Here is a 25549-nt window from a genome sequence, read left to right as displayed (position 1 = left end):
TGTGAACCTTCCTGGTGTTCAAAACCAGGTGCAGGGGAGCCCCAGTTCCCCAAGAGTCTGTGGCTGGTCTCTCTTGGGGTGTGTGGCAAAAGCCCTAAGCAGACACCCCCCTGCCGAAGGAGAATTCGGCTCTTGTTCTTCACTCTACTGCTGTTTGGTTTTGTGTCCACAGAAAACTGGCTTATCTTTGCGGAGGGCAGTTTCTTCATCTGGAAAATAAAGAAAAAGCCAGCCTTTCCCTTCCGAGGGGAGTTGTCCCCTATACGTGTCAGGGAAGCAATGGGGCGCGTTTGGAATCCTGGTCGACAGCAGCTCTCACTTTAAGAGGCCACAGGAGACAGGCGCAGAAAGGGCTGTACCCTGAGCCCGCTTGTTCTGCAAGACCCAGCAGAGATGCCATCTTCTCCGGGAAGCCTTCCCGAGCCCCCTGGGTGAGTGCTTCTCCCTCCCTCCCCACCACCAGGCTCGCTCAGCACTTGGCGCTCAGCACTTGGCCTCCGCAGCTGTCACTAGGATCCTTGTCTTATGCCGTCGGGGCCTGTCCTCTCCCACCCAGCTACATCAGTGCTCAGGCTGGGTCCCGGGGCAGGCGGGAGAAGCCAGTGGACGCCTCCTGCAGGGACAGAGCGGCAGACCTCTCACCTGGCTGTGTGGTTTGGTCTCTGTGCCTCCTGGGCCCTCTTTTTTGGGCCTCATTCTCTGATGCCTTCCCTCTTCACTTGGCGCTTCACTATTCTCTTGCTCGGTTGCTTGGGGCAGAGACTTTGGAGGAAAAACACAGCCCCACATTGAGCTTTTCCTTCCTTCCAGGGCTGGTGCGGCCTTGGGCCAGGCCCAGCCTCTTCCTCCGCATCTCCCTGCACGGCCCACATCCCTCCCTGTCTGCTCGGTGCCCCCTGTCCCTGAGCTCCCTGGGCTCCGGGGTTCTGCCCAAGTGCCCTGCCTGGCCCCTTCACCGAGCACACATTCCTGCAACCCCGTGACCACAACTGGGGACATTACACATTCCTGGCCTGGCAGCCAGTGATGTAAAAAAGAACAGAACGTCCCAGGGCCCCGCCCAGCCCCCAGCTCCACCTGGGCCCCTCCCTGGGCTGGACAAGGTAGGGTTGCTGGTGAGGAGTTATGAGGGAAGAGGCTGGACCAGCTCGGACGGGGAGAAAGGAGCTCTGTGCCTGGTGCCAGGTGGGGCCGGAGGTGCTCCCACCTTAGTGAGCAGGGAGGGAGGTTGCAGACACCCCTTCTCCTTCCTCTCCAAGGCCTGGGGGTGAGGCTGACCCAGGGGTGCCTCTGGAGGGACTCCCCAAGGAGGGGCCCTGGCTCCTGGAAGCCCACGCAGGGGGGCCCTCCTGCTCTCCTTCAGGGGAGGGGCTCCTTTGGGGGCTGGCTCCCTCCTCCTCACCCCCCTTCTCTGCCTCTCCTCTGTCCCTCCCTCCCAGTCCCTCACCCTGTCCTGGTCCATCCACCTCCCTGCTCCTGCCTTCCCTGTTCTCCTGGTCTCCCCGCCTTAGTCTCACTCGTCCTAACTTGCCCTCTTTCCCATGCTTTGCCCTCCTGGCTTTGTGTTCAGGATCCTTCTCCTGGTTCGAGACCTCTGACCCTCCCCTGCCATTCTGTCTCCTGGTCTCCCTGCCTGCCAGCTCCCCGCCACTCCGAGGCCCCGGCTCTTCTCCCGCCACCTCTCGCCTTCCCTGTCCCCGTGCTCCCTCCCGGTCACCTGCCCTCAGGCGCCCTCCTCCCGCTGGAGAGCTCTCAGCTCCGGCTCCTCCTCTGCCCCTCCCCCTGCCCGGCTCACCTTTAATTGAGATGCTAATGAGGCTTCTGTCGCTTCCATCCCTGGCGGGCGGGCGGGCTCCCGGGGCAGGGCTGCTGCACCTGTCAGGTGAGGGGGAGGAGAGGCCGGGCTGCCAGATCCAACTGGAAAGGAAGCAGTCCCAGTCCAGCCACAGCCTGGGAGTGGGGAGCAGGAGGCAGCCCAGGCCTCTTGGAGCCCTGCAGTCCCCGGGGCCGAGAGGCAGTCAGGCCACGGCCCGAGGTCAGGGCCAGAGACCGGAGGGAGGGGAGGAAAAGGAAGCGGGGCAGGACCAGAGAGGCTGGCGCCCGGAGAGGAGACAGGCAAGGAAGGGAGCCGAGAGACACCCAAAGAGAAGCAGAAGGCAGAGACAGGGACGGAGAGAGGCTAAGACACAGACGCCGGAGGAAGAAGACCAAAGAAAGGGATTGACTCAGCGGGGCAGAGACTGCAGTGGAGACAGAAGAGGAGATTCTAGGACAGAAAGCAAAAGGTGGCCTTATTGGGGAAGAAGAGAGGTCACTCCAGGGAGGCTCCAGCTCTTCTGGCCCCGACTCCTGCAGGTCAGCTGGCTCCTGGGGAGGGGGGCGGGTAAGAGAGGGAGAAGGTGGGCTGAGGGTGGGCTGAGGGCATGGCCCCGAGATGATGATGGAGGCACCCAGAGCCCAGGACTCAGTCCTGCCCCTCGTCCTCCCCGACCCACCCAAGGGCTCATGAAGGGAGACAAGCGTGAGGAGCCTGAGCCGGGCCCCGAACCTGCGGCCCCCCCGCCGCCCACGGAGGAGGAGGAGGCCCTGCTGGAGTTCCACCACTCCTACCGGGAGCTCTTCCAGTTCTTCTGCAACAACACGACCATCCACGGCGCCATCCGCCTGGTGTGCTCGCAGCACAACCGCATGAAGACGGCCTTCTGGGCCGTGCTCTGGCTCTGCACCTTCGGCATGATGTACTGGCAGTTCGGCCTGCTCTTCGGAGAGTACTTCAGCTACCCCGTCAGCCTCAACATCAACCTCAACTCGGAGAAGCTCGTCTTCCCCGCCGTCACCGTCTGCACCCTCAATCCCTACAGGTCGGTCTCCTTCCACCGCTTCTCCGAGCCTGGGAGGGGGGTTCAGAGGGTACAGGGGTGCCCACCGGGCAGGCAGATGCTCAGACCCAGAGGTAGGAGACGACACTCCTGTCCCAAGGCGGACCTCCCTTTGGGCAGGACAGGGAGTCCCCGACCTGATGGGCTGGCCTTCGCTCTGCCCAGTGACGCCTTCCTAGTGCCCGAGGCTTCTCCAGAGCAGGCTTGGGGCACCGACAACTTCCTCCTCCAGCCCTTCATCCTCCCGCAAGTGGGAGGGAGTGCTGATGAGGTCAAGATGCTGAGAAGTCCAGAAGGGCAGGGTAGGGATCAGCCCCTCCTCCGCGTCAGGCGATGAAGCTGATGGAGGTTCTGCAGTAGGGCCATTGCAGGTGCGGTGGGGTGGGCGGTGGCAGCTGGCAGGGTCTGGGCCCTGGTATGGTGGTCTTGGTTGAGAAGGGGCGTTTGTTTTGGAGAAAGCAAAGTGGCGGGTGGTGGCAAAGCATTCCGTGAGCCCGGAGGCGGGGGCGTGGAGAGTCACAGAGCCAGGAGAACAGGACAGCCCTGGTCAGGCTGTTCCCCCAGAGGCTCAGGTGACCCTACTGGGCTGTACAGCCCACCTGCCCAGGTGACTGACTTTTACGTACTTGGGTGTGTCCTGAAGTTTTGGGTTTCATCACTGTTCTTTGCCAATTTTCGGTCCGGAAGCCAGAGCTGGTGGAGGTGACCATAGAGAAGACAGGAGGGCAGGGCTGGGTGTTTACACACACCCACATTTTGTGTGTATTCACTCAGTTCTGCCACACCTTGGGACACCCGAGGCAGGCCAGACACGGGGCTAGGCACCCGGCAAATGGGTTCACCACTAATTCCTGCAGTTGTTGCCGAGGGCCAGGTACTCTGCTAGGTATTTGAAAGATAAGATGGAAGAGACAGGCATATAAACAAATAACTTCAGCTTACTGTGATAGGTACAATAAAAATCGTGAGGTATAGTCTCTGTCTTCAAGGAGTGTAAGATTTACAAGTGCATGTGTGTGTGATCTCAGGAATGTGTGGGTGAGCAAACAAACGGGGTGTGCGTGCGATTGTGGGTGACTGGGATTGGTCACACACTGGAGGTGGTATATTCTGTTGTGTCCGAAGGTGTGTCATGAACTAATAAGGGTTGGGACCTCCTGTCCTACAGAGAAACATTGCCGGGCCATTTCACTGATTAACCCCCTTATAAGGTCCAGGGTAAGAGGCCAGTTACTAAGAAGCTGCCTCACGCACCAGACACAGCTAAGTACCCCACAGGCACCTCCTTTAATTCTCCCAACCATCCTACGAGGCAGGTACTATTATCATCCCTGTTTTACACTTGAGGAAACTGAGGCGAAGAGAGATAAGGCACAAGGTCACAGAGACAGTGACTCCGCTGTGACTCACTCTGTTTGCCTGATCGAAAACCCTGCCTCTTCTTAACACCCAAGATGTGCACATGGAATAAATGGAATCTCCGCTCAGATGTTACATCTCTTTTCTGAGCTTGTTTTATTCCCCTTCTCAGCCTTCTTTCTCTTCCCCTGGTCCCTGTGACTTTGCTTCTCTTCTTCCCAACCTCGGTGCTCCTCTGCCCTAATCTTTCCCCCCTCTTCCCCCACCCTCATCCCCTGGGGCAGTGGCGGAGGGGAGGGCAGGCAGGCGTGAGGCCTAAGCTCTCAATAAAATACTTGTGGTTGAAAGATGTGGGTGAGAGATGGACAGGGCAGGGGTGAATCTGTTGAGGCCTGCATATTTTCCAAGGTTCTGCAGGGAGCAGGGCCCTGAACAGTAGTGGGAAAATCCCCCAGGGGGCTGTGAAAACCAGAGCCCCAGCCTCTGGGGCCTGCAGGCTGGGAGGCAGGTGTCCACACAGGAACAAAATCCCTCCTGCACGACTTAGTGGGGAGAGAACACAGCACCCTGGAAGGGAGGGGAGTCAGGGAAGGCTCCTCAAAGCCGGACAAGGGTATTGAACATCTACTATGTGCTTGATCCTGCACTGGGTGCTTTAGAAGCACTACCTCATTTAATCCTGACAAGTCCATGGAGATGGGCATTATTATTTCCAGTTTTGCAGATGGGGATGTGGAGGTGAAGTAACTGAGCAGGGTCAAACAGCAAATAATAAAAAAAATAACAACGATAATGGCTAACACATACAGTACTTAATATAGTACTTAATAGTACAAACAAATGAAAATTTTCTATTAATTAAATGATTTAATCTTCACAACAGACCTCTAATGTAGATACCAGTATTACTCCCATTTTATAGCTGAGGAAACTGAGGCCCAGAGAGGCTAGGTAACTTGCCCAAGTTCACACAGGGAACCGGTGGTGAAACTGAGATTCAAAAATCCCCCCCCGCCCCCCACATAGGAGCCAGTGCATCCTAGGTCAGCAGCTTGGTCACAAACCAAGTGTGTTTGATCTCAAAGCTCTTTCTCCCATTGCACTTTAAGGAGGAGCCAGGCAAAGGCATCCAGGGTTGGGGGGCTGGTGGGAGTCTGTGGGGAAGAGCAGCAGGAGTCCGGAGGGAGGAGGGAGGAGGGAGGAGGGAAGGATCCAGGCTATTGGTTCGTGTTCCGGGAGAGAGGCAGGGAAGGGTGGATAGGTTGATGCAGCCCGGTGGGGATGGGTGGTAACCTGAGCGTGACCCACGCTGCTGGCTGGCATGGGTACTAGAGGCAGAGGCAAGATGGGTGACTTGGACAGGGGAAGCAGGGAGGAGGTGGAAATCATGACCAGATGCCCACCTGCAGGCAGCTGAGCGTGGCCAGCAGAGGGGGAGGAAGAAGGGGGAGGGTGGTTCTGGGCTGTTCTATAACTGCCAGAAAAGGGGACAAGGCTGAAGACCTTCATGCTAAGCAAGGAGGTGCTGAGAATCCAATGTGAAAGGTCAGCTACAGCAATCCCCTCCTTTCTGGTTAACAAAGGGCTTTCTTCACCCCAGAGACAGGGCCAGACATATCCACATCCATGGCAAACAAAGCCCAAGAACATATTTTTCATCCAGTCCTCGGAGGGATTGAGGCTGATTCTAAGGAAGAGCTTGGCATTCTTAGACAGCAAAGAAGGTCATGGAATCTTCCTTCCCAGAGATGGCAGAGCAGGGGGCATGGCAGTGAGGAGAAGGGCAGTGCCCCAAAGAGCTGCATTGAGGTAGGGGAAGGCTCTGAGCCAGGCCATCCGTCCCTGACCCTGGTCGGGGGTAGACCCTGCACTCACACAGGATCTGGAAAGCAGGCTCTGCATTGGCAGGGACAGAAAGCCCAGACTCTTACACCTGACACTCTCCCAACCCCCTCCCAGGGATGGACTCCTTCACGTCAGGAACCTTACTACCTCTGTAGCAGCTGTTGCTGGAAAGTTCTTCCTTAGGTAAAGCTGCAGCTTACCTCATCGTCACTTCTACCCTCCGGTCCTGGTTCTGTCTCTTTGGAGAAACTCTAAAGACATCTTCTTCTTTGCCCGATGGCCATCAGTTCAGGGGCACCTGACCGTGCTGCAGTTTGCCGAGTCCACTATCGCCATCTGATCTTCATCACAAGCTTGCTGGATAAGGAGGGAACTGTCAGTCCAGAGTCAGAGGACAAGACGGAGGCTCTGAGACCCTGAAGGCTTTGCAAAGGTCACCCAGCTGCTAGGTGGACGAGTCAGAATTGGAATCTGGTCTTAGGCTCCACTTTTGTTAAGGTCACAAAGTCATAGGGCAGGTGAGTGGCAGGCAGTGCTCCTCTGTCTCCTTAGCTTTCTCTGCTTCAACAATAGGTTACTATTATCGTTCGCATTAAAGAACAGTCATGATTATAAAAACAACAGCCGCAGTTATACAGTACCCACTCTGCCAGGTATTTTCCTCAGTACTTTTCATTAACTCATTTAATCCTTATAACCACACTATGCAGCAGGTACTCCCATTTTACAGATGATGAAACAGAAGCACAGAGAAGATAAAGTAACTTCTCCAAAGTAACTTCTCCAAGGCTAACCATCTAGAAAGTGGTGAGGCTAGGAAATGAGCATGGAAAGCTGATTAGATCTCAGTTCCTGTAATGTTCCCTTTAACTGCTGTTCTTTTTTTTTTTTTTTAATAGTAATCTTTTATTTATTTATTTATTTATATATTTATTTTTGGCTGTGTTGGGTCTTCGTTTCTGTGCGAGGGCTTTCTCTAGTTGCGGCAAGTGGGGGCCACTCTTCATTGCGGTGCGCGGGCCTCTTCGCTATCGCGGCCTCTCTTGTTGCGGAGCACAGGCTCCAGACGCGCAGGCTCAGTAATTGTGTCTCACAGGCCTAGCTGCTCCGCGGCATGTGGGATCTTCCCAGACCAGGGCTTGAACCCGTGTCCCCTGCATTGGCAGGCAGAGTCTCACCCACTGCGCCACCAGGGAAGCCCCTATTCTTTTTATTATTTATTTATTTTTGGCTGTGTTGGGTCCTCGTTTCTGTGCGAGGGCCTTCTCTAGTTGCGGCAAGCGGGGGCCAGTCTTCATCGCGGTGCGCGGGCCTCTCACTATCGCGGCCTCTCCCGTTGCGGAGCACAGGCTCCAGACGCGCAGGCTCAGTAGTTGTGGCTCGTGGGCCTAGTCGCTCCGTGGCACGTGGGATCCTCCCAGACCAGGGCTCGAACCCGTGTCCCCTGCATTAGCAGGCAGATTCTCAACCACTGCGCCACCAGGGAAGCCCTACTGCTGTTCTTTTAATGACCAGTAACAAACAAATCTCAGAATGTCAAACACACACCTTCCACCTGAGCTACATTTTCTCCTATGAGAGGATGCGGGACAGCCGGCTGGACTTTTATGAGGGAGATAGTGGAGGAATACTGTGAGGACGTGGACTAGGCAGTGATTGTTGTGGCTGCACACGAGGGCCTCCTGGGGCTCTTGCAAAAACTACCTTGTTTGGGCCCCACCCGATCCCACCAAACCTGACTCTGGTGATTGAAGCCCTGCACTGATGGTTCACTTTTTCTTTAATTGAGGCAAAGTTACATACAGTAAAATGCACAGATCTTAGGTGCTCTTTGAGGCTTGGCAATCAAGATATTGATATTGAACATTTCCATTAGCTGGTGACCCTTTGTAGTCAATTCCTCTCCCACTATCATCTTCTGACTTCTATCACCATCAATTAGTTTTTTCTGTTCTTAGACTTCATATAAATGGAATCACACACTATGAATTTTCTTGTATGTGTGTCTAGCTTATTTGGCTCAACTTCATGTTTCTGAAATTCTTTCATGTGGTTTTTTGTTGTTTGTTTGTTTTTGTTTGGGGTTTTTTTCTCTATCAGTCCCTTTTTACTGCTGAGCAGTGTTGATGGACATGTGGGTTCTTTCAAGTTTTTGACTATTATGAATAAAGCTGCTATGAACATTCACATACAAGTCTTTAGGTTTTCATTGCTCTTGGGCAAATAGCTAGAAGTGGAATTGGGTGAAATATCCAGAGGGTTATAAGGTAGATGTAGATTTAACTTTATAAGAAACTACCAAACTGTCCTCCAAACTGGTGGTACCGTTTTAAACTCCCAGCAGCAGCAATTCCAGATGCTCCACATTCTCACCAACATTTAATGTTGTCAGTCTCTTACTTTTAGCCTAATGGATGTTAAATGGTACCTCATTATGGATTTCATGTGCATTTACTTGAGGACTAATTATCTTGAGCACCTTTTCATGTGTTTAGTGACCATTTGTATATTTTGGGGGTTCATTTTTAAAACAATTTGTCTTTTTCTTGTTGATTCATAAGAAGTTTTTATATTTCAGGATTTCTTCTTTAGATATATTTAAAAAAATATTTATTTGATTGCACCGGGTCTTAGTTGTGGCATGTGGGCTCCTTAGTTGTGGCATACATGTGGGATCTAGTTCCCTGACCAGGGACGGAACCCAGGCCTGATACATTGGGAGCGAGAAGTCCTATCCACTGTGCCACCAGGCAAGTCCCTAGATATTCTTTATTCCAAGGAATTTTGCCCACCCCAAGGTCATGAAGATATCTTCTATATTTTCTTCTATAGTCTTTATGGTTCTGAATTTTTTGTTTAGGTCTATGATCCAGCTTGACTTAATTTTTGTATACGGACTAAGGTAGAGGTTGAGGTTCTTTTTTTTTTCTTTCTTTCTTTTTTTCATACAGTATCCAGTTGTTCCAGCACCATCTGTTTTAAAAAAATTATTTTCGCCATTGAGTTGAACTGGTGCTTTGGTCAAAAATCAGTTGACCATATATGTGTGATTATATTTCTGGACTCTGTTCTGTGCCATTGATCTTTCATTTAACCTTACATTAGCACTACACTGTTTTGATTACTGTGGCTTTATAGTCTTAAACTCAGGTAGAATAAGTCCTCTAACATGGCTCTTCTTTTCCAAAATTGTTTTGGCCATTCTAGGGTCTTTGCATTTCCATATCAATCTTAGAATCAGCCTGTGAATTTCTTCCAAAATGTCTGCTGAAATTTTGATAGACACTTGAGTTGAATCTAGAGAGCAATCTGGGAGACCTCATGAGTTTCTTTGTCTTTTTTTTTTTTTAAATATTTATTTATTTATTTTTGGCTGTGTTGGGTCTTTGTTGCTGCACGCGGGCTTTCTCTAGTTGTGGCGTGTGGCGGCTACTCTTCGTTGGGGTGTGTGGGTCTCTCATTGCGGTGGCTTCTCTTGTTAGGGAGCACGGGGTCTAGGCGCACAGGCTTCAGTAGTTGTGGCACGTGGGCTCAGTAGTTGTGGCTTGCAGGCTCTAGAGCGTGGGCTCAGTAGTTGTGGTGCATGGGCTTAGTTGCTCCGTGGCATGTGGGATCTTCTCAGACCAGGCCTCGAACCCCTGTCCCCTGCATTGGCAGGTGGATTCTTAACCACTGAGCCACCAGGGTAGTCCCCCTCATGAGTTTCTGATCCATGAACATCTGCAACTCCTTTAATTTTGGTCTTGGTGGTTTGTTTCAGCAGGATTTTCAGTGTACAGGTCTTGCACTTCTTTCATTAGATTTATTCCCAGTGTTTGATGTTGTTTTATGCTGTTTAATATGGAGTTGTATTTGATTTTTCCAAGTATTTGTTGCTAGTTTGTAGAAATACAATTAATTTTTGTACATTGGTTTTGTATCTTGCAACCTCGTTTAATTTCTAGGTGTTCTAGGTGTTTTGTTTTGGTAGATTCTATCCCTAAGGCCCTGCTACTCTGGACTTTCGTGATGCAGAATATAGGCCTTGTATTGAGAAGAAGGAACGTGAAGATTTATACTGGACAGTGTTTAACCTACAGTGTTTGGGCCCCACCCGAAACTCATTAAAACTGAGTCTCCTCTGCTGTACGGTGGGCAGGAGGGGGCGCGGCGTATGCAGCATTGGCATTGGCATTTTTTAAGTTCCTTGGAAGATTCTAGAAGTGCAGTTGAGAACCCCAGATTTAGAAAGTGTCAGGTGGCAGACGGACCCAAAAGCCACCCTCGCCGGGGCGGGAAGGGGCGGGGGAATGTGGCGGGATGGCGCGCGCACCGCGGGTCCCTGGAGTGTCTGGGCCCAGGCCGCCCACCCCCCTCCTGCCCTGGGAAGGGGCAGACAGGTTCCGGGTTCCCTTCCAGGCCAGGGCTAGGTGGGAGGAGAGCGCCGCCCGCCTCTCCCTCACGATAAACATGCGGCAGTAAATGCCGTCACCGCCGGAGCTCACTGTCGCTTCCTATTATTCCGCGGACACACCTGTCTGCACGCCCCCTCGCCCCCGAGATAGCCTGGGAGACCCCAGAGCTATTCCCCGCAGGCTTCTCCGGGAGGAACCGGCCTCTCGGGTTACAGACAGGGAAACTGAGGCCCAGGGGGGCCGGGGATTGTCGCGAGGCCGCCGCCTCCTAGTCCGACCCTCTGCCATCGCCCCTCCCAGGTACACGGAAATTAAAGAGGAGCTGGAGGAGCTGGACCGCATCACAGAGCAGACGCTCTTCGACCTGTACAAGTACAACTCCTCCAACACCCTCGTGGCCCACGCCCGCGGCCGCCGCGACCTGCGGGAGTCCCTGCCGCACCCCCTGCAGCGCCTGCCGGTCCCGGCTCCGCCCCACGCCGCCAGCAGAGTCCGCCGATCCGGCTCCAGCCTGAGGGATAATAACCCGCAGGTGAACTGGAAGGACTGGAAGATCGGCTTCCAACTGGTAAGGCCCCGCCCACTCGCCCCGCCCCTCTGGTTCAGCCAGAGCCCGGGACTCCGCTCCGCCCCCTTTTCCTACGCGCCTCTGCTGCCAGTGATACAAGGCGGGCCCAGTCCGCTTGCTGGTAAAATGAATAAGGTAAATACTTAAATATGGTTTGAAAAATAAAATTAAATGGCATCTCTCTGGGCGCCAGCTTGTGGAGGCTCCTCGCTGGGGGCCTCTGTGGGAGCGTTTATGGGGTGGGAAGTCAGATCTACTGTGGAAAATGCACTTTCTGAATTCCAATCCCCCCCAGTGGGACTCAGTTGGGACCCTCCAGTGTGATGGGGCACTGGGGCTCCGCCGGCCTAAGACAGAGACTAGGGAGACAGTAACAAGGAAACTTTAAAAATAAATGGGAGAGAAGCAGAGAGAGAAGAAAGAGAGGCCCCTTTAGTGAGAGCGGAGCATGGTACCCGGAGACGGGGGTTCCAGTCCCTGCTCTGCTGCTGGGACGAACCACTTGATTCCTCAGTCTTCCCATCTGTGAAATGGGGAGAAGAATCCTTGCTCAACCCTCCTCGGAGGCTGCATAAATGACCCCGAGGTGTGTGCAGCACCCCGAGGTGTGGTCTCCTCCATTAATCCCCTGCTCTCCGGGTCCGCTCTTCTCGGGGCTTCTGTTTCTTCCCACTCCTGGCTCCCCACCCCTGTCTATCGGTCGTCAGGACCCCAGACTATCCATTCCTTGACCTTGGCCCTGTCCTGCTTACCCTTGCTGCTGGTCCTCTGACTCTCTGGTCTCCTGTGTCTAGTGCAACCAGAACAAATCGGACTGCTTCTACCAGACGTACTCATCAGGGGTGGATGCAGTGAGGGAGTGGTACCGCTTCCACTACATCAACATTCTGTCCAGACGGCAGGACACCTCTCCATCGCTGGAGGAGGACGCGCTGGGCAAATTCATCTTCGCCTGCCGCTTCAACCAGGCCTCCTGCAATGAGGCGTGAGTCTGTCCCTGCGGCCTGGCTTCGTGCTCCCCACGGGGTCTCCTTCCCTGCGCCAGCCTGAGGCCCAGCATGGCCAGCACCCCGGAATGCTGGTTGACTAAATAAATGCCTGCAGGTGGAGAGGAGGGAGAAGCATTGACTTCAGGTCCAAACCTCTGCCCCAGGAATTGTCCTGCAGGATTTCTGCTGCTCCCCGCAGGGCTGGGTCTGAGTGAAGCAGCCTCAAATGGATGCCCTGGGAAGGCTGGGGTTGAGGTCCGGCTTTGAGAAACCAAGGGCTGGAAGCATGGTTCCCCATTTTTCTAAGGCCTCTTTCTCACTAGCATCAAACTCCAGAGTGCCTGGAAGGTCATCTGGTCCCCTGCCCCACTTGCTCAGATGACGCGGCAGTAGTGGTGCAGTGGACACAGCATGGACTGAGTCAGGGACTAACCCTCAGTTCCTGCTCTGGCTCTGTTTCTTCCAGGCCAGGTGACTCTGAGCATTTCACATCACTCTTCGGAGCCTATTTCTTTGTAAAGTGGGGGAAATGAGATTCATTCAATGTTCATTGAACAAATATTTTTGGCTGTCTGGGCTATGTGCCAGTCACTGTTGTAGGCACTTGGGATACGTCAAAGAAGAAGAAGAAAACTCCTTGCCCTTTTGGCACTTTTTCTTTCTTTTTCTTCTTTTTTTTCTTTCTTTCTTTTTTTTTGGCCACACCGTGTGGCATGCTGGATCTTAGTTCACTGACCAAGGATTGAATCCACTCCCCCTGCAGTGGAAGTTCAGAGTCTTAACCGCTAGACCTCCAAGGAAGTCCCTTGGCACTTTTTCTTAAGTGATGAAGATGATGATAACATCTATCTCCAAGTGCAAGAGATGACGAGTTGAGGGCACTTTACACACTGCAGTGAGTGGTGGGTCTCATTACTCCTGTGAAGTGACACTCACACAGACGAAGTGACTTGCCCTAGGCCACCAGGCCAGCTTGAGCCAAGGGTCCTCCCCACTCTACTGCATTGCTCGCCAGGCATTCTTTCAGTCACATCTCCTGTCATAATGTCCTTGCAAAGAGGTCATGGCAGCTGCCAGCTCTCTGAGGGCTGGGAGAGGCTAGGGGTAAAAGGAGGTCCCCTTCTGTAGCCTCTGGCCCCTCCTACCCCCGCCTTCCCCTCCCTATTCCTCAGTGTTCAGGCACCATCTCCCTGCCTCTGCCTGGCTGAGGAAGGGTGTTCAGGCAGCATCTCCACTCTACAGGGACCCCTGCCGCCTTTTTTGTCACTAGGGCCACGTGTCACCTGCTTCTGCCGCCACCCCTCACCTGGAGCACACAGTCTGCCCAGCGCACACCTTTGTTCCTGTCTCTTGTTTCTGTGTTTGTTTGAGGACAGAAGCTGCCACTGGGGAAGTGAGACCAGCACCTGAGCCTGGGTCAGCCCACACCTGCCACCGACTTGCTCTGTCACCCTCTCACTTTGCCTGCCCCAGGCTGCTGCCTCCCCATCAATGGAAAGTCCATCGTTCATCTCAGGCTTGACGCTTAGGTCACTTCCTCAGTTCAGAGCCTCATCATTTCTCACCGGGGTTATTATAACCCTCCTAATTTGTCTCTCTGCCTCTCAATCCTCCCTTTATTCTGCGACTACAGGAAGCTTTAATACTTCAGGGTTCTGCCTGCACTTCACTGTACTTAACTATTCCAGTCAGGCCTGTTTAAAATCCTTCAGTGTCTCTCTGGCCTTCGGAATTGAGTTCAAGCTCTCTATCATGGCTTTCTCAGTCCTCCCCTCCCCCGTATCCAACACCCTTTCCCCTCTCTCTATAATCTTTTCTTTAATAACAGCTTTACTGAGGGACTTCTCTGGTGGTCCAGTGGGTAAGACTCCGCGCGCCCAATGCAGGGGGCCCTGTTTCGATCCCTGGTTGGGGAACTAGATCCCACATGCATGCCGCAACTAAAAGATCCTGCGAGCCACAGCTAAGACCCAGCGCAGCCTAAATTAAAAAATTAAAAAATAAGTATAAAAAGAAAACCAGCTTTATTGAGATATAATTCACATACCACAAAATTCATCCTTTTAATGGCTACAATTCATTTGTTTTTAGTATATTCACAGAATTGTGCAACTATTACCACTATCTAATTTAGAATATTTTCCTCACTCCCTGTTCCTTCCCCTCCTCCAAGCCTTGGCAACCACTAATCTACTTTCTGTCTCTATGGATTGCCTACTGGGGACATTTCATATAAATGGAATCACACAATATGTGGTCTTCTGTGACCGGCTTCTTTCACTTAGCATCATGTTTTCAAGGTTCATCCATGTTGCAGTGTTATCAGTAATTCATGCCTTTTTTTTTTTGGCCATGTCGAGAGGCATGTGGGATCTTAGTTCACCAACCAGGAATCAAACTGGTGCCCCCTGCAGTGGAAGCACGTAGCCCTAACCACTGGACTGCCAGGGAATCCCCCCAGTTCCTGCCTTTTTTCTGACTAAATAGTTTTCCATTGTATGCATAAGCCACATTTTGTTTATCTCTTCTTCAGTGGATGGACGTTTGGCTATTATGAATAATGCTGCTATGAGCATTCTTGTACACGTTTTTGTAGGGATGTATATTTTCATTTCTCTTAGGTAGATACCTAGCAGTGGAATTACTGGGTCACATAGTAATTCTATATTTAACATTTAGAGGAATTGCCAGACTGTTTTCCAAGTAGCTGCGCTGTTTTGCATTCCCACCAGCGGTGTGTGAGTGTTGCAAATTCTCCCCAGCCTCCCCTTGTTATATCTGTCCTTTTGACTTTAGATGTCTTAACGAATCCCTGTACTCTTTTTTTTAAATTAATTTATTTTATTTATTTTATTTTTGGCTGTGTTGGGTCTTTGTGGCTGCACGCGGGCTTTCTCTAGTTGTGGCGAGCGGGGACTACTCTTTGTTGCGGCGCGCGGGCTTCTCATTGTGGTGGCTTCTCTTGTTGTGGAGCACGGGCTCTAGGTGCGTGGCTTCAGTAGTTGTGGCACGAGGACTCAGTAGTTGTGGCTCGTGGGCTCTAGAGCGCAGGCTCAGTAGTTGTGGCGTACGGGCTTAGCTGCTCCGCGGCATGTGGGATCTTCCCGGACCAGGGATTGAACCCATGTCCCCTGCATTGGCAGGTGGATTCTTGACCACTTTGCCGCCAGGGAAGCCCCCCTATACTCTTTTTTTTTTTTTGGCTATGTCACGTGGCTTGTGGGATCTTAGTTCCCCAACCAGGGATTGAACCGGCGCCCTCGGCAGTGGAAGCGTGGAGTCCTAACTACTGGACCACCAGGGAATTCCCCTGAATCCCTATATTCTTTTATTTATTTATTTATTCATTTATTTATTCATTTATCTATTCATTTATTTATTATGGGTTTTTTTTATGTGGACCATTTTAAAAGTCTTTATTGAATTTGTTACAATATTGCTTCTGTTTTATGTTTTGGTTTTTTGGCCACGAGGCATGTGGGATCTTAGCTCCCCTACCAATGATCAAACAACGGGCCCCTGCGTGGGGAGCATGGAGTCTTACCCACTGGACCACCAGGGAAGTCCCTGAATCCCTATACTCTTTTTTTTTTTTAATGTATGTATGTATTTATTTATTTATTTTTGGCTGTGTTAGGTCTTCATTGCTGCGCGCAGGCTTTCTCTAGTTGCGGCGAGCGGGGGCTACTCATCGTTGCGGTGGCTTCTCTTGTTGCGGAGCACGGGCTCTAGGCGCGCGGGCTTCAGTAGTTGTGGCACGCAGGCTCAGTAGTTGTGGCTCGCGGGCTCTAGAGCGCAGGCTCAGTAGTTGTGGCACATGGGCTTAGTTGCTCCGCGGCATGTGGGATCTTCCCGGACCAGGGCTCGAACCCGTGTCCCCTGCATTGGCAAGTGGATTCTTCACCACTGTGCCACCAGGGAAGTCCCTGAATCCCTCTACTCTTAATAGCAAATTTATATAGCTCTTACTGAGTGCTAAGCACCGTTCTGAGTGTAATTTAATCCTCCCAGTATCCCTGTGAAGTAAGTAGTATGATTATCCCCATTTTACAGATGAGGAAACTGCAGCACAAAGAGATCAAGTACCTGGGCTGGTCCTCCAGCTAACACTTGTTAGAGCTCGGATTCAAGTACAAGTTGTTTTGTTCTGGAGTCTGTGCTCTTCACCATCACGTTATACTGCTTCTCATATATATATTCTCATAATGTGCTTACTGTGTTTCTCTTTGTATGTGTTTTTACCAAATGTGTATGTAATGTGGACATAAATGGCATTGTGTTATGTATCTCATGTCACTTTTTTTTTTTTAAACTAAGTTCTATGAGTTTAAGAACGATCCATGGTGCTCTGTCTACTCTGTTGATTCCACCTGCTGCAAACAGCCCGTGGTGTGCATCTGCCACTCTGTCCCTGTCCCTCTCCTCTGAGCAGGGCTCACAGGCCTTGCAGGACTGGCCGCTTCTTCCTTCCTCCCTCCCTGAGGGAAGCCTTTGTTCTGGAAATGCTGACTTCCTAGCCCTTCCCAGAATGTGCACCAGTACTTCACACCCCTGAGCCTTTGCTCTTCAAGGCCGATGGAGCATTCCAGATCATCTAGTTCCATCTCCTCGTTTTACAGATGAGGAGAGTAAGCTTAGGGAAAAATGGCTGCTCAAGGCCGTCCAGCCAGCGCCCCGCTCCTGATCTCCGTCCAGCCTTCTTCCCTCTCCTACTTCTCTTCCTTCCTCCTCTGCCTCTCTCGGCCCAAAGCCTCGTCCGCCTCTTCTCCCTGCTCCCCTCACTGGCTCCCAGAGGGCAGGGTCGTTAGAACACAGATCCCCTCTGTTCCCATGTGGGCTCTGGCTGCAGCCCCGCATAGCCTCCCTGTTGGGGGACCTGTGATTTGCTGTCAAATCGTGTTCCTGTTGCAACACAAATCTGTGATTCCTTTCTCTCTGTTCCCAAACCTGTCCCAGCCCAGCTTTGGACCTACCAGTGGGAGGCATGCTGATGTGAGAGGCCCCGTTCCCGCCTTCGGATCTGACCTTCCTCCTTGAAGCTTTGTGCCCACTGGTCTCACGCTCCTCCCCCCGGACCCCCCTTCCCTTCCGTTCATTTGTCAGCTAGTTGTTAACCACCTCCGATATCTCCAGTGTGCTGAGAACCACACCATTACCCCAGAGATGATTCGGACACGAATGAGATGTGGCTCCTGTCCTCAAGGAGATTATAATCCAAATGGGGAACTAAGAGTTAGACATGTGAGAAGCTAGGGACACTGCAGGAGTTCATAATGCAGCACAGTGACGGGAGGGTCACAAGGCCAGTGAGGTCAGCTGGCCTGGTGGAAGGAGCCTGGGCTGGAAGATAGCTGATCTGGGTTTGTGTCCCGTCTCATCCTTGCTGCTTGTGTGACCTTGGGCAGCTGCTTGATCTCTCCGAGCCCGTGCGTCCTCTTCTGTGAAGGAGGATGATGCCCAGTGGAGTGACTGAGGGCTTGTGGGCAAGGCTCCCAGCACTGTGTTGGCACATAGTAGGTGATCAGGAAACAAAGGGCTCTGAAAGTCTTGCTCTCCCTGACCCTCTGCACTTTCCCCTCTGACCCCTCTCTCTCTCTCCTGCCTAGGAATTACTCCCACTTCCACCACCCGATGTACGGGAACTGCTACACTTTCAATGACAAGAACAGCTCCAACCTCTGGATGTCCTCCATTTCTGGGGTCAACAACGGTGCGCCATCCCTGCCCTCGGCCCCAGCCCCTCCCCCGCCCTGTTCACCCACATTTACCCACCTTGAGCCCGCGTCCTAGTGATGCTCGGGGCCTCACTGCAGCATGCCCATCTGTATCCTGGAAAAGTCCTCTTTGTTTTTTCTCCCCCGTGGGCATCACGTGGTGCATTCCAGGTGTGGTAGGAATCCTGTCCCAGTCCTGCCTTCCGCTGCCCCTCACCCCAACCCCGAATCCAGCTCAGGGGCTGCCAAATCCATTTGCAGGTCTTCCTGAACTTGCTGCCCTTGGAGGCTTAGAGACTAGGCAGGGTGGGTGGGTGGGAGAGTGGTTTTCCACCCCCTGATGCTTCTCCCAGACCCCCCTCACTCTGTTCCCTCCGCACCGCCCAGGTCTGTCCCTGACGCTGCGTACAGAGCAGAATGACTTCATCCCGCTGCTGTCCACGGTGACCGGGGCCAGGGTGATGGTACACGGGCAGGATGAGCCCGCCTTTATGGATGATGGAGGCTTTAACCTGCGGCCTGGTATGGAGACCTCCATCAGCATGAGTAAGGCAAGGAGGCTGACTGGAAGGCCTGGGAAGAGAGCCTCAGATGAGGAGCGGGGAGAGGGCCTGGGGGGTGACAGCCAGAGGACTGGAAGAGGTCGTGCAGGGTGAGCCTCGAGTGCGTGGAGGTCTTCGGGAGCAGAAATCAGGGGTGAGGGGCCCGGCCGAGTGGGCGTCAGGAAGTAGGGATCTGGGGGGGTGAACCTCGGGCGAGAGCACCGAGAAGGGGTGCGGGGCATGCTCGGGGTTCCAGGGGATGCTCTGGGCCCGGTGTCCTTGGAAGTAGTCCCGGGCGTGTGTTTTGAAATGGCGAGGCAGATAGGAGAGGAGGTAAGGTAGGACATACAGCCTGGGACTGAGGGAAGACAGAGGCCAGGAAGAGGCCTTGACCACCAGAGGTCTGACCTCTGACCTCTGACTTCTCCATGTCTCTGCGTTCGCAGGAAGCCGTGACAAGACTTGGGGGTGACTATGGCGACTGCACCAAGAATGGCAGCGATGTCCCAGTGGAGAACCTTTACGGTACCAAGTACACGCAGCAGGTGAGGCTCAGCCTGTTTCTATGGCGACCATCTCCCAGGCCTGCCGGGCAGGTCAGCCAAAGCCACAGGGTGTGTGTGATGGGTGATGGGGACGGGTGGAGAGAGGGATGGAGGCGCATTGCAGGGACTGGTTTGTGCTCCCCTCCCCTGCCGTTTGGAGCTGCGTCGGGGAGGGCAGGCCTCACCCCCTCCCCCTTCATTCTCCCCTCCTGCAGGTGTGTATCCATTCCTGCTTCCAGGTGAACATGATCAGGGAGTGTGGCTGTGCCTACATCTTCTACCCGCCGCACAGGGGTGTGGAGTTCTGTGACTACAGGAAGCATAATTCCTGGGGTGAGACTGCGGGAGGCCCGGCCCCACACCCCACTTGAGCCCCTGCACCCTCAGTGCCCTGGCTGTGGCTTCTGGCTCCCACGGTCTCCGGCAGGAGAACCTGCCGACTCTTGTGTTCCGGCCCTTAGATGCTCCCCCTCTCCGTTTTCCTCTCACTCTCTGTCTCTCTCCTCTATCTCTGTTCCTCCCTCACAGTTTCTCTCTCTCTCCGTTTTGGCTTCCGTGTGTTTATAATGGGATGGCCCCATTTAAAAATAACTCGCAGCAAAAAGGAAGAAAGAGCACATGAAGAAGATCTCCCCCGGGTTCTGCGCTCTGACTGTAGCTTCCGGGCTCACTCCCCAGGGCACCAGCCGGGCGGTGCTGGGCACTGGTGAGGCAGCACTGGGGGCAGGAAGAAAATACTAGAAGTTATGTGCACCTGCCTCATTCCCTAACATCTTCCATTTTATGTATGTTTTATAATGTACGTAATGTATCAGTTCAGTAGGAGTGGGTATGTCATTTAGAAACCCAATACATAGATTGGAATGGCTTATGGAGGAATGTTTTACCTACAGGAGGGCACAATCAAAAGAATCTGGAGGGCACTAGATTCTCCTCCTGACCCTGGTCTAGGAGCCGACCAATCCCTTTTCCTTTTTTCTACAGCTGAGTTATTCAACAGGGAAGCTGTGCTTAGAGAGAAAGAAAATCCCCATGAGACTAGAAAATAGACGGCGGGCGTCCCTGTGCACATGCCCTTACCTGGCACAGCTGACCCCTCCGAGGGGACATGGCAGGGGCACAGCAGACCCTAGAGCTGCGTGCTGCTTCTGTCTTGGCTCTGCTGAGTTCATCTTTGTGCCTACTTTTCTTTCCTGGCTCTGCTGCGCTCAGCTTTCCCCCTGCCTGTGCTCTGCAGTCGGCCTTCCGGCCTTCCGATTCCTGGCCCTCTGGCCTTAGAGCATGACAGCGCATCAGAGCTGGAGGGAAGCTCAGAGGGCGTCTGGCCTGACGGGCTTCTTTCTCAGATGAACAAGCTGAGGTTCCTGAGGGAAGACGCGATGTCCCAGGACACGCAGAACAGGGACTCTGCCCACTGCTCCCCCGACCCCCAAACAGTGATTGCTAAGTGGTTGTGAATTTGAAAAAGATCTGCGAGAGAAAAATAACATTGCTGTTCACTGAGAAGCTGTGAGGATGAGGGAGAGGAACTTGGCTGAAAACGCACTCTGTTGAGTTTCCTGAGGATGGCTTACTCCCAGAGAAAAGGGCCTAGCTGCTTCCCGCTCTTCCTAATTAAAGATTAATTATGTAATTAATAATATAAACCCTGGTAGACAGAGAGATTTGGGTCAGAAATGAAGAAGGACTTCTGGACCAGTGACTAAAAGTAGCAAGAATGACAAAATAACCTTACTTAGAGCTTGGGAAATAGGGGTGAAGGGCGAATTCATGGTCCCATTATTTTTTTTCTTGGTAACAGCTTTATTGAGGTAATTCATTTCCCGGATAACTCACCCAGTGAAAGTGTACAGTGGAACTTTAGTATACTTTCAGTTTTTAGCACAGTCATAGAGCTGTGTATCAATCGTCACAATCAATTTAGAACCTTTTCATCACTCCAAAAAGAAACTATGTACCCATTAGCCCTCTCCATCTCCCCTTTCCCTGCGACCACAGGCTCTCTCACTGCCTCCACTGTCCCACGCCCCTCATAACCACTAATCTACTTACTATCTACCATAAGATTTGCCTGTGTTGGACATTTCTTATATCACAATATGTGATCCTTTGTGATTGGCTTCTTTTCATTAGCCTAATGTTTTCAAGGTTCATCCACTTTGTAGCATATACCAGTACTTCATTCCTTTTTATGGCTGAATAATATTCATTGTATGGATGGACCACATCTTGTTTATCCATTCATCAGTTGATGGACCTTTGGGTTGTTTCCATTTTTTGGCTATTGTGAATAATGCTGCTGTGAACATTTGTGTACAAGTTTTGTGTTGAGTTTTCAATTCTCTTGGGTGTGGAATTGCTGGTGCATAGAGAAGTTCTATGTTTAACCTTTTGAGGAACCGCCAGACTGTTTTCCACGACGGTGGTACCATTTTACATTCCCAGCAGTGATGAGTTCCAGTTTCTCCACATCCTCACCAACACCTGTTATTGTCTTTTTCCATTATAGCCATCCTAGCCAGTGTGAAGGGGTATCTCGTTGTGTCTCATTATTCTTACACAAAAATTGTTCCCATTTCCTTCTTTGACTTTTAAATGTTTGTCCATATCCTGTGCATCTTTACAGAGGTGTACCCTCATTGTTTTTATTTTTTATTGGACTTAGCTTAATTTCTTAAACATTTTCTGGTGCTGCCACTCAGGAGGCATCACTGTAACGCTATGTAACACTCTTGTGAAGTGGGCGCCAGGGATCTTGGGAGACCTCTTGGGTGTGGGGTGGAGAAGGTTGAGGGGGCCTAGGGAAATGAGCACGTCTCTGCACCTACAGGCTACTGCTACTATAAGCTCCAGGACGCCTTCTCCTCAGACCGCCTGGGCTGTTTCACCAAGTGCCGGAAGCCATGCAGGTGAGCTTCCCCACTCCACCCCCCCTGGAGTGCAGGGTGGGCAGCTGGCTGCTTGGCTGGGTAGAATACAGGGTCCTCAGCCCAGCTTTGAGTGGGAGAGCCTCACCCCCATCACTGAGCGCCTTCTCCGTCCCCAGTGTGACCACCTACAAGCTCTCTGCCGGTTACTCACGATGGCCCTCGGTGACATCCCAGGTAAAGTGTGTGTGTGTGTGTGTGTAACATTGTGGTCTTCTGGGCATATGTTTATGGGTGTGTATGACCCCACCCCATCCCTGTAAGCCTGAAGACTCTGGGGTGACCCCATTGACACCTCAATCCTTTCCCAGGACTGGGTCTTCAAGATGCTGTCCCGACAGAACAATTACACCATCAAGAACAAGAGGTCAGTCCTACCCTGGTTCCGGCCCCGGGAAAGGGATTTTTTGGACGGAAAACAGACCTGGGAAGAGGGATCATTGATACGGTTGATTGGAGGGGGTGTTTTCGAGCGGCAGAGAAGTTAACCCTCTGCCGTTTCTTCCCACCCTCTCCCCCACTCCAAAGAGATGGGGTTGCCAAACTCAACATCTTCTTCAAGGAGCTGAACTACAAAACCAACTCTGAGTCTCCCTCTGTCACGGTGCGTCCTGCCTCAGTGAGGCTGGGATTCTCTTGGGGATCTTAGCGGGGTGGCTGTCTGTATAAACACAAGGGATGGCCTCTGTGGGCCAGAGGGCTTGGGCCTCGAAGGTGGAAAGGGGATAGGGCAAGGGTGAGGATTAGAAGGTTGGAAGGGGGATGCTCGCTGGGGGTGAAGTCTCTGGGGCAGGGGGTGCCGGATGATGGGGAGAAGGCCCCTGAGGCAAGTCTGGGTTTCAGCCGTCCCCGTGGTGGCCTGGTTCTCAGCTTTCCCTGGAAGAAACCAACCAGAGGTCATGTGCTCCCAGGGGAGGCGAGCAGAGGCCAGGGGCCCAGGGAGCGGGAGAGGCTGAGCGGGGTGGCCGAGGGCCTACGGGCGGGAGGGCAGGGTTCCTCTGCTGAGTGGTCGGTGTGCCTCTCTCCCGTACAGACAGTCACCCTCCTGTCGAACCTGGGCAGCCAGTGGAGCCTGTGGTTCGGCTCCTCCGTGCTGTCTGTGGTGGAGGTGGCCGAGCTCATCTTTGACCTCCTGGCCATCACATTCCTCATGCTGCTCCGGAGGTTCCAGAGTCAATACTGGTCCCCAGGCCGAGGGCGCAGGGGTGCCCAGGAGGTGGCCTCCACTCCAGCCTCCTCCCTCCCCTCCCGTTTCTGCCCCCACCCCGCCTCCCCATCCTCATCCCCGCCGGGCCCTGCCACCTCCCTGGCCTTGTCAGCCCCTCCGCCTGCCTATGCCACCCTGGGCCCCCGCCTGGCTCCATCAGGCTCCACGGAGGCCAGCTCCTCTGCCCACACTCCGGGGGAGCCCTGAGAGGGAAGGACGGTGTCCCCTCCCCAAGGCAGGCACTTCCGTCGGTGGGAGGGGACCAACCTTGGCAGGATTAGAGAATGTTTGGGGCTGCCTCTCAGAGCTGCCCAGCTGCCTGTGCTGTGGGGCAGGGAAGCAGGCTGGATAGGGGGCTGAGGAAATTGTCTGGAGAACCACGGCCAGCATGACCTTGGTTCCTGCCCTCTACCCGCTGGTCCTGCCTCAAGAACACTCTGGTTTCCCCACCCGAGTGCAGACAAGTCCTCTTTTCCCTTGGATCAGCCAAGCCAAACTTGGATCTTTGACAAAGAACTTTCCTAGGAAACAACTGACAACCAGAACAAAACACAAACAAGGGCACACAAAGGCATGCATGGTTTCCTCCTCAAAGATGACTGGATTCAGCCCTAGAATGGCCCTCCACGCTGCTTTCCAGGGACACAGACATTTGCTCCTCTTCTTGAACTTGGGTGGGGAACCCCACCCAAAAGCCCCCTTGGTTAGTTGCTAGGCAATTCCCTTTCCCTGACTCCCAGGGCAGGGGCTGGAACAGCCCAGTGTAGTAAAGACTTGGCCATTCCCAGTCGGGAGTCCCAGGACTCTTCCAGCCTCACGACCCCATGCCCCCACGGGGCCACACCCCAGCGCCTCTGCCCTGCATCCCTGTCCTTTGGAACTCTGTGGATTTGCTCAAGCTATTTCCTTAGCCTGGAAGCTTCTCCCACCATCTGCTGGAGAACTCCGATGCATCCTTTAGACTCCTGCTCAGATACCATTACTTCTGTGCAGGCTTCTGCCCCATCTTGTCTTGCCCAGACGTGACCACTTCCCTATCCTGTGGACTCCCATAGCACGCCATAACATCCACGGAAGTGCAGATGCTGCATTTTACTTTCCTGTTCATTTGTGTCTGCGTCCCCAACTAGACTGAGCTCGTTGTGGTCAGGATTGAGTCTCGTTCATTTACGGATCCTCAGGGTCTAGCCCAGTATCCTGCTTGGAGCAAGTAGGCAGGTACTTAATAAATGTCGTTGCATAAAGAATGTCTGGAGAGCTGGATGGGGGCACCATGAAGGGGTCAGGGAGTGGATGCAAGTCCTGGGTCACCGTCCAAGCACCTGGGAGGTCCCGGCTTGGGGGAAGAGACAGTCTCCCATACCCCTGGCTGCACTACGGAAATGACCATTCTTCAGGGGCCTTAGGAGAGACAAACTGTCTTGCTAGTTCCTCCCTGGGCGTTGCTGAGCATCTGCTATGTGCCCATCACCATGTTCAGGTGGGAGGTGAAGACAGGTGCCCTTCCGTCAGGAGACCTGCTGTGCAGTGCTTGGGATGATGTGCCCCTGTCCACGGCCTGAACCTCCTTTCCTTCCCAACCTTGGTTACCACCATCTGTAATCCTCCTCTCCATTCGCTGAGTACCACTCACCACCCAGCTGCAACATCTTCGTCCCCATCTGCCTCGTCTGCAACATCCTCACCTGCCTGCCTCCCCATCAACCGCCCGGTAGTGGTGGAGGAGTATGAGAACCAGGCCAGGTTCCTGGGAACCTCGAAGACTGTATATTCTCACTCTCACGTCATCACAGAGAGAGCAGCATTGGGAATCTTCCCAGCTTTTATTTTCACAAAGGAGAAATTGAGGGATGTCTGAACAGAACCCTGGTTTCCAGACCCCCAGTTCCTTCCCCCATTCCAGCATCAGACCTGGAACTCAGAAGTCACCCTTCCTGACCCTCTTCAGGACCACTTCCCCTGCTGCCTTGGTCTTACTCCCCTCAATTGTGATCTCCCCGTCCTGAGGAGCCACGTCAACCTTGGGAAAGAGGGGGGGGATGGTGGAGGGAGCGGGAAGGTAGGAAAGGTCGTGACGAGGAAGTGATGTGATGACTCCTGACTTCCCTTTCCTAGACTCAAGATGATGAGGGGAAAATGCTGGTGTCACAATGGTTTCCTCTCAGAGCCCTCAGGTTCGGCCTGCTCTTGTGCTCTCTGGCCACAGCCTATCAGTCAGTCCTGTCCCAGTCCTCCCTGGCTCCGTCTCCCCTGGCTGTGTGGGCAGGACCTGCCGGGCACAGCTGGAGCTATTGTGGATGACAGCAATCAGCCACACTCCCCCTCCTTCTCCTTCTCCCCCAGCCTGCGCTGGAGTTTCTCCTGCCAAAAGCATGCCCACCTTGAGCTGTTTCCTTCTCTCCATCCCTCATCTATGTGTTACTCCTGGACACTAGGGTTGGTTGTTTGTTTTTTTAGCTTTAAAAATAGTTTATTTCCTTCTTCACCAACACACAAAGACATGCACCTTCTGACCATTATTCAAGGCATCACAAATTCCATAAAAACTTGTATTAATGTATTTGTCTTACATGAGTCAAG

At 52.9% G+C, this 25549-nt stretch overlaps 1 protein-coding gene across 1 annotated transcript; it reads left to right on the top strand.

Annotated features, from left to right (window-relative positions):
- Nucleotides 1–2505: 2505 nt before the first annotated feature.
- SCNN1A (sodium channel epithelial 1 subunit alpha) lies at nucleotides 2506–24201 on the top strand. Its single transcript, XM_068560433.1, has 12 exons — nucleotides 2506–2861; nucleotides 10778–11045; nucleotides 11840–12030; nucleotides 17641–17744; nucleotides 18136–18299; nucleotides 18737–18835; nucleotides 19051–19168; nucleotides 21666–21744; nucleotides 21882–21939; nucleotides 22074–22129; nucleotides 22291–22366; nucleotides 22796–24201. The coding sequence occupies exons 1-12, from the start codon at nucleotides 2506–2508 to the stop codon at nucleotides 23174–23176; spliced, it is 1950 nt and encodes a 649-aa protein (XP_068416534.1). The 3' UTR covers nucleotides 23177–24201.
- Nucleotides 24202–25549: the final 1348 nt, after the last annotated feature.

Source organism: Eschrichtius robustus, chromosome 13 (genome assembly GCF_028021215.1).
Source record: "Eschrichtius robustus isolate mEscRob2 chromosome 13, mEscRob2.pri, whole genome shotgun sequence".
Lineage (NCBI taxonomy): Eukaryota > Metazoa > Chordata > Mammalia > Artiodactyla > Eschrichtiidae > Eschrichtius > Eschrichtius robustus.
The sequence above is the reverse complement of the archived record's forward strand: the minus strand, read 5'-3'. Positions and strand labels throughout refer to the sequence as shown.